At 38.7% G+C, this 14223-nt stretch overlaps 1 protein-coding gene across 7 annotated transcripts in view; it reads right to left on the bottom strand.

Annotated features, from left to right (window-relative positions):
* Positions 1-14223, bottom strand: part of TBC1D1 (TBC1 domain family member 1) — a 223798-nt gene that overhangs the window by 93445 nt on the left and 116130 nt on the right. For all 7 annotated transcript variants that reach the window (XM_051965690.1, XM_051965689.1, XM_051965692.1 and 4 more), the window contains 3 exons: positions 8052-8162; positions 1402-1530; positions 384-470 (listed from right to left, as the gene is read on the bottom strand). In XM_051965690.1, the coding sequence (XP_051821650.1) occupies positions 384-470; positions 1402-1530; positions 8052-8162 (327 nt within the window). The remainder of the gene's footprint in view (positions 1-383; positions 471-1401; positions 1531-8051; positions 8163-14223) is intronic.

Here is a 14223-nt window from a genome sequence, read left to right as displayed (position 1 = left end):
GAGTAGGAACTGCAGTGAGGCATTAGTAGGAATCCACACCCCCTTTCTGGAGGTTTTTCAGTTATTTCAAAGATGGCAGAATCTCTCTGGTGGGAGGAATACATTGCTACCATCTGCTAGATTAGATCTGGATTATCTAAACTGTGATCTCATTTGTTTGCTTGTTGAGGGCACAGCCATCTGTTCTTAATGTCCAAGTTTTTGTTTATGTAACAGAAGCCTTTGATAATTCTCCTTGGTTAAATACAAAAAGTGCAGAAGCTTCAGGTACACACATACAACTGTGCGTGGATAAAAATCCACAGCCCGCTGCTCAGACACCGCAGGCCCCAGTGCAGATGGGCTGTTACTTGTGAAGGTCCCGGCACAGGGAAGGGGCTTACTTTACTGATGTTGCTGAATGTACTCGACCCCGAGCTGTCCAGATCCACACTCCCAGAAGGCTCCGGCAACCCTCTAGCTTTACTGCCCTACAAGAAGAAAAGCAAGGGGAATGATCATGTGCGACGTGTTTCTCAAAGAAGAACCTTTCAAAACCCTTTCAAAACGTTTAATGCCATTTAAAATGCCCAGGAACAGTGCCAGCCTACTGACCCAACAAATGGTCATAACAAAAGAAGCTTTTTAGATCCTCATAACAACGAGGTGAGGAAGGTGCTATTATGGTTTCCATTTTACAGATGAAGAAACTGAGGTCACAATTTCCCAGGGTCACACATAGCTAATAAGTACTGGAACAATTCAAACTCAGATCTTTGTGCATCAAAGTGAGGGAAATGATTGTCAATAATCAACTGCTCATGTAAGGGGGTGGGGACTCAGGGGGTTTTGCCCAGTTGGAGACTGGGCCAGGGCAGCCTCTGAAGGGCTGAAGATTGTGTTAACTTTCTCCTCAGTCTTGGGCAGGACCCCACCCAATTAGGAAAGTTTCATTCTGATTAAAGAATGAAGACCTTCCTATCTAGGTGGCTTACATAAGCAGGCTGGGGGAGAAGAGATTCTTCTGCATAGACTGCTGGCATCTGGTGTAGATGAATGAGTCTCTTTGTCCAAGGAGACAAGATCAGTCAAATTCTCCCAGTTTCTCATTAAAATTAGCCCACTTCATCATAAGTATTTTCTCATTAATTAAAGCCAACGACCAATTATTACAGATCTACAGTATATAATGCTACCCATCAATTAAAAATTCTTTTTATTTTCAAAGTCATTTTCAGTTCTATTACTTATTCTTAGGAGAAAGAAATCAACTTTTTCCTTCTCTCAGACTTCTGATTGTTTTAGTGGTTACTACTACCCCACACATGATTAATTTAGAATAAATAAAAAACATAACAATCCTTTTCATTCACCCTCAAAACTGTTTTGATATAAAAAACAAGTTAAAACTAATATACTTACCCGGGATAATATACTTTCTAAGGATTCAGTCAACGACCTCTTTGCTTTACTTTTCAGCATGTCAAGCCTAAACCGAGTGGCACTACTCGGCAATTCATTTCGGACAGTCTCCGCTGCAATCTGTGATGTCTACAAATGGAGAGAGAAAAGTGAGTTAAAGAAAACTCTTTACATTCTCCAGGGTAGAGCTTCTCCGATCAAATTAGATTCTCTACAACAAGGAAGGACAATCTTCATTCTTCACTGGGCTTAACATATATTTCTCAGAAAATAATCTCTCCTTTGAAAGTTGTTATGGAAGCTCCATTAAGTTTAAGATAAAGAATACTAGACAAGGTATAGACAGGAGTCCTTTAGCTAATTAGATTTTTAAAGGGAAGTGATAATTTACTCTGAAACTCGAATCAGAAATACTGATTTGGCCACCTACAGACATCTCGTTCTCAATTGTTCTGTTTCCCAAAATGCTTTTTTTTTATTTATTTTTTTTTACTAGAGCTCTTTATTTACAAAACATATGCATGGGTAATTTTTCAACATTGACCTTTGCAAAGCCTTCTGTTCCAAATTATCCCCTTCTTCCCCCCCTCCCCCAGATGGCAGATAGTTCAGTATGTGTTAAATATATTAAAGTGGGTTAAATCCAATATATGTATACATAGTTATGCAGTTATCTTGCTGCACAAGAAAAATCGAATCAAGAAGGAAAAAAAAAACTGGAAAAGAAAATAAAATGCAAGCAAACAACAGAGTGAGAATGCTCTGTTGTGTTCCACACTCTGTTCCCATGATCCTCTCTCTGGGTGTAGATGGCTCTCTTCATCACTGAACATTTGGAACTGGTTTGAATCATCTCAATGTTGAAAAGAGCCATGTCCATCAGAACTGATCACTGTATATAGATTGTTGTTGCTATGTACAATGATCTCCTGCTCATTTCACTCAGCATCAGTTCATGTAACTCTCTTCAAGTCTCTCTGAAATCATCCTGGTGGTCACTTCTTACAGAACAATAATATATCATATTCATATGCCATAACTTATTCAGCCATTCTCTAACTGATGAGCATCCACTCAGTTTCCAGTTTCTTACCATTACTTTTTTTTTAAGTATTTATTACTTTCATTGAACATAATTTGATATTCCTTAGCCATTAGCCAATGCCAAGTAGTTAAATATTTTAGATTTTTCTGAGAAAAAAAACCCCTTTAGAATTTTTTAAAATTTGTACTCTCAAGTGACTATTCCCTAGTCACACTCTTTTAAAAGGCTGAGATGACTAAAATAAGTAGTCGTCCACTGGTGTGAAAAGAAAACTGAATTTGGGCCTAGAGGTCTTGGTTTTGAATCACAGCTCTCTTGTTTATTTACTATCTGTTGGATCTTGTACACAAGTCCCTTCAGTTTTGTCATCTTAAATTTAGAAGGCTAAAGTACATACAGATGCTTCCAAGGTCTAAACCTAAGATTCTACTGCCAGTAAATGTGTAATGTATGTTTCTGGATGGATACAAAAGCATTTAATTAAAAATGCTAATCCACAAAAGATTTCTTGTTCTTCTCTTCTTTGTTTGCACAAGTTATAAATCTGAGATCTCTGGTATTTAAAAAAAAATTTTTTTTCAAAATAAATAAAATAAATATTTTTCAAGTATATTTCAATATAATGTCTTTCCCCAGCAATCCTATGTATTTTATTTTATGCATTAAAAAAAATGACACCAAGAAGGGTCCTAGGCTTTCCTGGACTATTGGAGGGGAGTGCATGATATAACAGAAATTAAAAATCTCTGCTTTAAGGGATGGCCTCAATGTAGGGGGGAAGGAGAGGGATATATGAAATGAAGGCGATGTAAAAAACTTGAAACATGTCAAAAAAAGATGACTGTGTTCTTGTTCCTCTTCTTTCTCTGCAATCTTTACTTTGGTCATCTCATTATCTTCCAAGCAAATTATGGCATTTGTGGTTGACTTAGAAACCTGGCCTTCATCCAGGTTTAACCAATATGTCCTAGAACAGAGATACATGAGCACCTCGAACCACTACGGCCCTTCCCTAAATATAATGAAAGCTGTCCTCACATCCCCTTCTAAACCTGCCCTTTCTTAGTAGCAGAGGCAGGAGAAGCCTAAAACAGCAATAGCAGCAGCAACAGCAGTAGTAATAGTAGTAGAAACAACAGCAGCAGCAGTGGTAGAAGAGTAGGAGAAGCAGCAGTTGTAACAGTAGGAACAGCAGCAGTAGTAATAGCAGTAGAAACAACAGCAGCAGCAGTAGTAGAACAGTAGGAGTAGGAGCAGCAGCAGCAGAATAGTAGGAGCAGTAAGAGGAACAGCAGTAGTAGTACTACAAAGAGCAGCAGCTGGAGCTACAATAGCCAGCCTTTACATAGGTATCTATTATGCAAAAGGCACCCTGCTAAACTTTATAAATCTTCTCTCTTCAACCCTGAGAGCAGATGCTTTTAGTCTTATCACCATTTTACAAATGAGGACACTGCAGCAAACAAGTTAAATGGCTTGCCCTGTATCAGACAGTATCCAAAATTTTACAATTTACTTACATATCCAAATCTGAATTTCACCTCAGGTCTGCTTGGTGCCCTACTCATTGTACCCCTTAGCTGCTGTAATTAATTTTTAAAGTGTAAAATAAATTATGTGGGAATAAAAGGAAACCAATTATGCTGAAATAGCAAACTTTTTTTTTTTAAAGAAAGTTCAAGAATGCCAGATCCCCAATACATATTTGATGAATTAATGAATATATCCTTTCAAAGCCATTTCCTCCATTATTAAGTAATGTATGATGATCAACTTTGTTTAACGCAATTCTCAGAAACAAGATGATCCACAAGTATAAAAGATTCAGGGATGATGCACAAGTATAAAGGACTCAGGATGGACAATACTATCCATACCCACATAAAGAACCAATGGACTCTGAATTCGGATCAAAATATGTATTGTTCATTTTAATTCTTTGTGGGTTTTTTCTTTTGATCCCTTTCCTCTTTTACAATTGTGACTAATGGAAACATGGTTTACATAATTGTGTGTGTGTGTATATACATACACATATGTGTGTGTGTGTGTGTATATATATATATATATTATACACACACACACACACACACACACACACACACACACATAACCTATATCAAATTCTTGAACATTTTAGGAAGAGGGGTGGGAGGAGAAGAAAAAAATCTGGAAGTCAAAATCTCATAAAAATGAATACTAAAAATTATCAACATACAACTGGGAAAACATTTAATATTTTTTAAAAAACTCTACTTTTGCTTATTTTTCTTACTTTACATGCATATTTAATTTTAACAAGTGCCTCTATGGCCTGGAGAGAGAAGGGAGTAGAAAGAAATTCCCCACAAATAGGCCTCAGGGGCAAGGCTTTATTTGATTCTAATACTAATATGTACTTTCTTTTTTTTATTACTATTATTAAAGCTTTTTATTTACAAAGCAATGCATGGGTAATTTTTCCAACATTAACCCTTGCATGATCTTTTGTTCCAAATTTTCCCCTCCTTCTCCCACTCCCTCCCCTAATTGGCAGGTAGTCCAAAATATGTTAAATATGTTGAAATACATGTTAGATCCAATATATGTATACATATTATGTACTTTCTTTACTCACTAAGTTGAGATAGTCTAATTGCCTTCAAATACACAATTAGAGTTTTCATAAGATAGCTGTAAAAAATTCAATGGATTCTTTTGCTCTTTATGGGAAATACTGGCTGAAAGACAAAAATCTAAAAAGAAGTAGGAGTTGATGTAAAAACTAGACTCTTTTTTTTTTTTAGTCAGACAATAAGAGTCTTCAGGTCCCTAAGGCAATCCATTTTTCTAATTGCTTCAGGGAGAAAAAAGGCAGCTTACTATAAGCCCTAATCCTGAGCTCAGGAAAAGAACAAACTTTACTTTCACAAAAAGCACTTACCATACTTAGCTTGACATAAAGAAAAACTACATTGCTACAGCAAAAACCACTTAAAGTTTTTGAATTGAGGGAGGAAAGTACTCTTTCTAGGAAATTAATCATCTATCTCATGTTTGCTGCATTGTCTACTTCCTCCTCACTACCCCAACACTCTCTAAAGGAGAAAAGGTAAGGGCAAATTCAGAAATAATGTCAGAATAATTTTTGTTGCCTGCCCACTGACTCCATCAAACTGTCCCAAGCTCACCTCTTAGCACCTCTCCTTTGAGAGTTCGACAGCCCACACTGCTCACTCATTCTGAATGACACCATGAATCTAATGTCGGCTGATGGGGATCTTTCAGGCTGATGTTCCTTAAAATCCTTGGATCTACCCTACTCTCTCTATAGTAATTACTGAACCCGCATGGTACCCCCCTTGACCACGCCAACAGGGCGCTACTTTGACTTTGGATAGCTCCACAATCACTCTACGTAGTTAGATGACATTGTATAAATTAGTTGGGTATAATTGTCATTTTTATTATATTGACTCTGCCTATCCACAAACAATTAACACTTCTCCAATTATTTAAATTTAATTTTGGTTTTTTTTTAGAATTTTGTTCATAAAGTTCCTGGGTTTGTTTTGGCAACCTGAGAGAGTAATTTCATTTAAAAGGTTAGAGGTTAAAAGCCAGACTGCAGAAGATGTAGAAAAAAAGTAAAAGGAGCGGAAGTGGAGGCAATAAGTGTAGACAGTTTTTTCAATGAGTTTATCTGTGAAGAGAGATGATAGGGGAAGAGAGACAATAGCTAGTGAGCCAAGTCTGCTCTAGTGAAGCTTTTTAAAAGGATGGAGAGACATGAATGTGTTTTATGGTAGCAAGGAAGAACTCAGTAGATATATTTATTCCTCACCCCGTAATTTTACAGATGAGGAAACTGAGACTAAGAAAAATGGATTGGCCTGCCCATGGTCACGCAGTGCCCAGGTCACTGCATAAGGGGCAGAATTTGAATTTAGATCCTCTCTTTCTAGAAGCGGTGCTTTTCATATTGATAGTAAATAACAAAGGGAGGTTTTTAAATACAAGTCTCATGTCCCCAAAACCAGAATGTTTCCCATATTTCCTTGTGGATGACTTGGGTTCAACTCTTATTTCTGGATTTGCCACCTATAGTCATACCTCCCTATGCCTTCATTTCTAAATAAAAGTAATGTTCCCAAAATAAAGATAATAAAGATGGGAAAAGTCAATACTGGAGAAGATGCAACAAGATTAGGGACTCTTGAGATACTTGGTGATTCTGTAAATTACTGGTTCAATTATTCAGGAAAATAATTTCTAATTATTTGAGAAAATACCCTTTGACTCAGTGACCCTACTACCGTGCATCAATATCATGGGGTCAAAGACAAAAATGTGCCAAAACATTAATAACAGCCCTTTTGTTGGAGCAAAAACTAGGAATACTGTGGATGATGCACGTTCACTGAGGAATGACTGGACACACCATAAGATACACGTGTGACTGAAGATTTATTTCACTCCCCGCCCCCCACATACACACAAAAAAGGCAAATATAAGGATTTCAGAGACAAGTAGGAAGATCTTTAAAGCGGATCCAGACTGTCTGGTGCTAATTGTGCATTGGGAACAATGACTTGTTCGATTGTTTCACTCACGATTGATTCTTAGTGACCCACTTTGGGGTTTTCTTGGCAAAAATATTGGAGTCATTTGCTATTACCTTCTCAGTCAGGCTGAGGCTGGATGGGAACTCTTGAAGATGAATCTTTCTGGTGCTCTAGACCTACCCCTGACTATAATAATGTAAATGAAACATCAAAAGGCAGTTGAATTCCAAAGTAATTACAAGGACCACTCTCAGACCCAACCGAGAGAGGACATAGTACACTTCCATCCCTCCCTAGAAAGGAGGAGAATCCTACAACCTCCTGGACTCTATGACTTTTTTCCTTTGCAACCAGCCTAGGGTGTCATACCCGACGAGAATGACTATAGTATTAAAAAGAAAGAAATCAAAAAACCTTTAAAAACGGAATAAAAAAAATAGGGCACTGGACTTAAAAGATGTCTCTAGATCCATTCCAGTTCTCCAGACTTTGCCCATGCAACTGCAAATCCCTACTTGAATTCATGAAAATTCATGCGCAGAATAGGAAAAGGATTGTGGGAGACAGCATTAACCTTGATGCAAATCTTATTACTTCTAGCCCAACACACTACAACCCAACCCACTTCCTCATTTGTGCTATTAGAAACATACTTCTCTCTTCAGTTCCACTTCTTAAAATTCCCCATTTCCTTCAAAGTTCAATCGTAACACTCCCCGTTAACTTGAGACCTTCCTTGAATTTCCCCACATTCTGTGTTTGCCTTTTAAGCGTGCATATGGTCTTTTCTGATAGAATATAGGTTTCTTAATGTCAGAGACTGATCGTTTTTGTCTTTATGGACCCAGCCCCAAGAACAATGTCAGGCACTTAATAAATGCTTGTCAACTGACTCTTACGACTGAGCTGGCAACAATTTCCTTTTCTGATCTTCACCTCCATACTATTTGTACTCATAAATGCTATTTTGAAACATCAAAATGTATGGCATATGAAAAGGAATTTCATTCCATTTGTCCATTGTCCTCGTGAAGTTTAACAGAAAAGCCAAGATTCATACCTGCTTTCCTTCCCCAATATGAATGTGGTCTTTTTGCTTTTCTTCATATAAGCACCTCAGGAAAGAAATAACCAGTTCATTCTCCTTTTGCTCATTTCTTGGTCTTATTTTCTTCAAGAAATAACAAACAAACAAACAAAAAAGAAATTGATAAGAACTTTGTTTTATTTTTAACAAAACACCCAACCACCTTCATAGAACTGAGGTGTTTTTCCCCAATCACGTCACTAGGTGGCACTAGTGATTCTAAATGTGTAGACTAGTAACCATCATCATGACAGCGTTCCACTCTGTAGTTGCAGGCAGAGTTCAATGGCCCAAGGATGACAGAGGGAAATCGAATTTTTTTTCCTTTTAAATCCTGTTTTCTTTAACTTAAAGAATCATGGAATTCAGTTAACAGAAGAAATTCAGAGTCCAACACCTTTGTTCAGAGAAGAAAAATGGCCTGGAGAGACGGAGCCATTTCTCCAAAGTCTCCTAGGGACCAGCCAGCGGGAGTGCTCAAAGCCAGATCTCCTCACTCCTGGCCAAGACTTTCCTGCCAGAATCAGCCAACCAGAATCACGAGGTCACAGACTGAAAGAGGCCCAGGACACCTCGGGGGCCAGCTAGTCCAAGCCCCTCACTTTATAGATGAGCACAAGAGCGAAAGCACTTCTGTGACCTCTCCAGGGACCCAAATGCTAACGGCAAACTCTAAACCCAAATCCCCCAACTCCAGCTGATCAATTTTTTTCACTGTCCAAAACTATCTCAAAGCATTTCATAAACACTTTTTAGTTAATAGAAGAAAAACGCTGTATAAGCACTCCAGAAGCCTTGAACCACATCATATCACAAACTCAATACCAAGAGATCCCTACCCCCACACTTACAAGAAATAGGCACAAATTCTCCAGAGATGCTATAAAGCCAGGATACATTAGTTAAGTTCTGAGATTCCCTCAATAATCTACTCTTAAATTTCCTCCAAAAGCTCAATACAAGAAGAATCTAAAAAGTGTTCAGTTACACTATCATATGAACTTTAAAATTTAAAAGAGGTTATCAATTAACTTTTGACATGAAAACTGCTATGACATTTAGTCAGCAAATGGAATTTGGTAGTCACAACCAGCAGGCTTGAAATATTCTCTGCAATTTCACGGCACAAAACTCCGCCATTAGCAACAATACCCCTCATTCTCCCTATGCCCTCCAAGGAGGATTCCTCAAAAACTTTGGGGCACCTTCCTTTAGGCCAGGGATTCGCAAGCTTTTTTTGTATTGTAGACTCTTTAGCGGTGTGGGGGAGCTTGTGAACCCCATTTTCAGATGATGCTTTTAAATTTGGAAAATACTTAGGATTATGGAGGAAACCAATTATACCGAAATAGTTATCCAAATATTTTTCTGAGAAGTTTACAAGCCCCGGTTAAGTGCTGCTGTTTCAGGCCTTCTAACATTTGGGCTATCCACTGCCATCATCCCTTGCTCTCGTGTTTAGGCTGTCCAACCTCTTTTTACAATCAGACATTTCCTAGATAATACCTTTTGGGCCTTGTACATAATAAAATGTTACAGGTCTGCACATCCTTTCACATTGCCCTTTAGAGGTCACCATAAATTTCTTTGAGACCGAAGAATACCCCAAAATTTACAGCCATATAGTATTACTAGAAGAATAATAATATAAAAAAGAATGCATAAGCTTTTCTTCCCCCTATTAGCACATTAAGACATCAGCTGTATGACTGGGAGAGGGAAAGGGGAGGAATATTGGAAGAAATTCTGGTAGTATGAAATAACAAAAGAGATTAATAAAAATTTACTTTAAAATACTTTAGTAGTATTATAGTCCAATAATAGAGTTCTCAATAATGAAAACTGACAGATCTGTTCCATTTTTAGTCTGTTGTACTCCTTTCTATTTTATCAATAAATGTTTTTGGAATGATTAGCATTAGGTAAGTATCTTACGAATTCTCTCTTCCCCTGTTCTTAACATTCTGTGATAGAAAACTGGTCATAAACTTCCATTCTCATCTTCTAAATATTTAGCAACAATTTAAGTTCTAAAATATCACTGCTTTTAGTGGTCATCTCTCTCCATCTGGCAAGGAGGCAGAGTATTTGCTGGCTGGGAGAGAGGCTTCTGGACCGTTTCAGACTCTTTACCGTGGCGATGGCCTCATGCACTGGCCTCCTGGCCATCCCATGACAAGACTTCCATCTCCTGTCTCCAAGCATTCTCTCTGATATACCCCATTCCTGGAATACTCTGTCCTTCCTCCCCTCAGACCACTGACCTCTCTGGCTTCCTGACAATTCCAAATAAAACCCCATCTTCTATAGGAAACCTTCCCCATATCCTTCTAAAGCCAGTTTCTTCCCTCTGGGTAATTATCTCCAATGTATTCTGTATATAGCTTGCTTTACACATATTGAATTGTTATCTTCCAATAAATAGAACTGTCTGACTGATTACACTGGTTAAACTTCCACAGAAAATGGTGATGCTCAACATACTTTTTTTCTCCCCCACTTTACCAATTTCTGACATTTTTAGCAACAAGAAGTTTACCTGACCTTTCCATTGTCCCCAGTCGTCTTCTCACATCTAAACTAATTTGATGTTGATTTTGATCATTGTCCCAACAAGTTAAAAATCTGGTTCAATGACCATAAACGTAACTAATATTTTCTGTTTAAACATATGCTATTTCCTCTAAAAAACACCAAGTCTCTTTTGGCAAAGCACTAAATCTCTTCTTAAAGTATTCCCATTCTGTAGATCTGCTGTTCATTTGCTAGGTGACCTTGACCAAGTCAACCTTTTTTGAGGCTCCTGGTCTGGGTCATTCTTAGGTTCCTTTTCAGCTCCAAAATCTTGTGATTCTGACTTTATCGTGGAGCAACACACACGGCCTTAGGAGATGGTACAGAAGGAAAGAGAAAAAGATCATGGTTGGCAGACACTCCAAGCAACTTTTAATAATCTTTGATATCCGGGTCCCATTTAGCCTTGGGGGGAAAAATGACTCCCAGAATTTTACATGCAGGAACCAGAATTCATATGAATCTAGATCTCCCACTTGTTTTTTTCCTTCAACATAACAGTATGGTGGAATGGAAAGAGCCCCAATGTTAGAGTTTGGGGAACGTCGTGGGAGTCCCGGAGGAGCCATATTTATTACTACTGTAGTAAGTCGCTGGAATGAGCTTCGTTTCTTCCTGAGGAGATTGGACAAGATGATCCATTGCCTTTCTGACTCTAAGATCTATGATTAATGGTTATCGCTTAAAAGGGAAAAACTGTCAAACAATCCCCAGCCTTGCTCCCAATGGAGAGGATTTCCTTCCATGTTTTACATTTGCAGCTTGGTCTTGTAGCCTGTGACTGGGCAGCTGTTAGCTCAGAGCTCATTCTGAGTGTGTCTTTCCGAAGATGAGTAAACTGGAGGAATCAAAGTCCTAGTCCTCCCCACACACATAAAGAATAAGAAGCAAACGGAGAGGGGAAAGGAACTGAGAAGCATCTAGAAGTGGGCAAAAGTGCTATTGTACCCCTTGCCGACCCTGCAACGCAGGCCTACCCTCAAAAAGCAGTGTTACATTTCAGAGAAAAAAATACTCTCCTGGCCATTATTTCAACAAAGGAAAAAAATTAGTACATCAGGTGAGAGACTTTTCCCCCCTCCTCAATGTCTAGTCATTTCAAATAAATTTCAAAGCAAGAAAAATCTGAGAGCAAAAATTAGTCAAGACACTATAAAAAGAGATTCTTTAAAATCAAAAGCAGGCTCTCAGGCTCTTTCTGAAAGGCCACATCAGATAATGGCGCAGCTACCAAAAAAAAAATGAGTAAAAGCTGATTCTTATCAAGCTAACCACAAAGAGCAACAAAGTTCAGCGTTTCCACACTATCAAAAATCCAAATTTTTTAAAAGTTCAATTTTTAAAAAAAGTCATAATAATATGCTCTTCAAAAAAACTCCAAAGAGTGGGAAGATCCCATTGAGTGCTAGAAGGGTTGTGAGGGGTCATGAAGTCTAGCTGCCTCATCTGAGCCAGAGGCCTGCAGAGCTTCGGTGACTTACAGAGCCAAGATCACACGGGCCGTTAAGTACGGGACACAGACTAATCCGGGCTCTTTGTGCTGACCAGACCTGGTGTCCGGATCCTTCCTGAGTGCTCACGTTTCAGCGCTGGTCAACATTACACCTTCTGTTAAAGATTTTTTGGGGACAGGTGCTTTAGAGTATCCAGAAACAATTCCTGAATGTGCCAGTTGCTTGTAGAGTCAATCTTTATTTTGGCTCCCTATACTTAGGGGAGGAGGCTAAACACTCCTGGGTCAGAGGTGCTTGTTTGTCCTGAAAACAAATGCAAGCGAACAACAAGATTGAGAATATTGTGATCCAGGCTCAGTCCCCACAGTCCTCTCTCTGGGTGTAGATGGCTCTCTCCATCACAAGGCCATTGGAACTGGCCTGAATCATCTCGTTTGGACCACAACTGTAAATGATCCCAAATCCCTCCCCAGTTCTAACTCTAATCCTCGGTCATCCTGGCAGAAAGGACTTCAAATGCCTAAAGAAAAGAGCCCGACTCAGGTGAGGAGACGTCAGAAGAACTTTCCAGTCCACCACCTGGGTGAAGTATTTAGAATTCAGCTATTGGTCTCTGATGTCAAAGTTGGACACGGCCCCAAAGATGTTAGGAAGGAAAAGCGGTAGAACAGGGAGCTCGGGCCCCGCATAACCTGGCTGGGCTGAGCTCTCTGAGTCCCAAAGACAAGCCGGGTCCTTACCTACAATGCGCATTAATGACACCCTTTTCATTTCTGCCTCTAAAATCGATTAAGTCTGCTTATCTACTGGATTGCAAAAAGCTCAGCCTGAAGTATTTCTGAAGTATTCAAGTTGAAAGTCACCCAAAAGGCAACATAGAATACATATGGTGAGCTGAAACAGCTCACTGGCTGCAGGACTGCACAGGAAGAGGGAACAGGGGACACCCCCAAGAAAATGACAGGAAAAGATGGGGAGGCACGTGGCAGAAACATCACAGATGCATCACAGTAGACATTAAGGAATCTGGAGGGGGACAGGGTGCCAATGGAATTAGGAGAAAAACAGGAAAACCGAGAACCCTAAGTGAGCGTGTATGTCCTGGGGGAGGCGGGGAGTAATAAAAAAAATATCAAAGCTCTGCAGCCACCCAGAATCAATCCTGAACAGGAATGTTAAAGCACATATTTGGCTTTTTTAGTGTCTTTTTGAAAAATAATAATAATAGCTTTTTATTTTTCAAAATACTTGCAAAAAATACATTCACCCTTGCAAATTCTTGTATTCCAAACTGTTCAAGCAATCCAATGTAGGTTAAATATATGCAATAAAGGACATATTTTTCTACACATATCTAATGGTCATCTAATGGTGGAGACAGACAAAAGAACCAAGACAACAACAAAAATCAAGCCACCTAAATATGAAAAGAACACCACTCTTTGATGTTTGTGGTGACTGAATACAGAACAACATTTACTGGGGAGTAAAAATGGGCAGATTCAAAGCAAAGCATCTTGCTGCTGGCATGAGAAAGCAGATTTGATTCCTGGCTTGTCCATTCTCTTTTTATAGACCAAGGGTCGTGCGCCAAAGAAAAAACATCTAATTAAACAGAATTTATAATAAGCTGCTCAATAAGTTGACGGCTTTATAAATAATTTGATGAAGAATGCATTTAGGTATATGCATTTTGTGATTATTCTGAGATAATACTGACTTTTAAAAAAAATCTATTTTCTACCCATTCTATGCAGATAGCCTTTTCTACTACCATTTATAAGATTTTTTTATCTCATGGACCAGAATTATAACAGGAAAAGAATCAAAAACGCTTGATTATCTTTCCTTTTTTTTTTTTAAAAGGGACAAAAAAACATGGAGAGGACCAGAAAGATCCCATTTTGCTTAAAGTTAATTTTTTTTAAATAGTCATTTCCCATTGACAGGATTTTGATTGTGGTCCCCAACCAGCCCAAGCCAGCGCTCCACAGTAATCAGTAATCATGGGTCTCGTCAGAACAGTGAGCGGGCCAGCGTATTCTGGAACCACATGGGGGTTACCACAACACACCACACAGAAGTCAGCCACTAGGAAAGTAGCCCCAATAGAATCC

Source organism: Antechinus flavipes, chromosome 6 (genome assembly GCF_016432865.1).
Source record: "Antechinus flavipes isolate AdamAnt ecotype Samford, QLD, Australia chromosome 6, AdamAnt_v2, whole genome shotgun sequence".
NCBI classification, from domain to species: Eukaryota; Metazoa; Chordata; class Mammalia; order Dasyuromorphia; family Dasyuridae; genus Antechinus; species Antechinus flavipes.
This window is presented reverse-complemented; position numbering and strand designations above follow the sequence as displayed.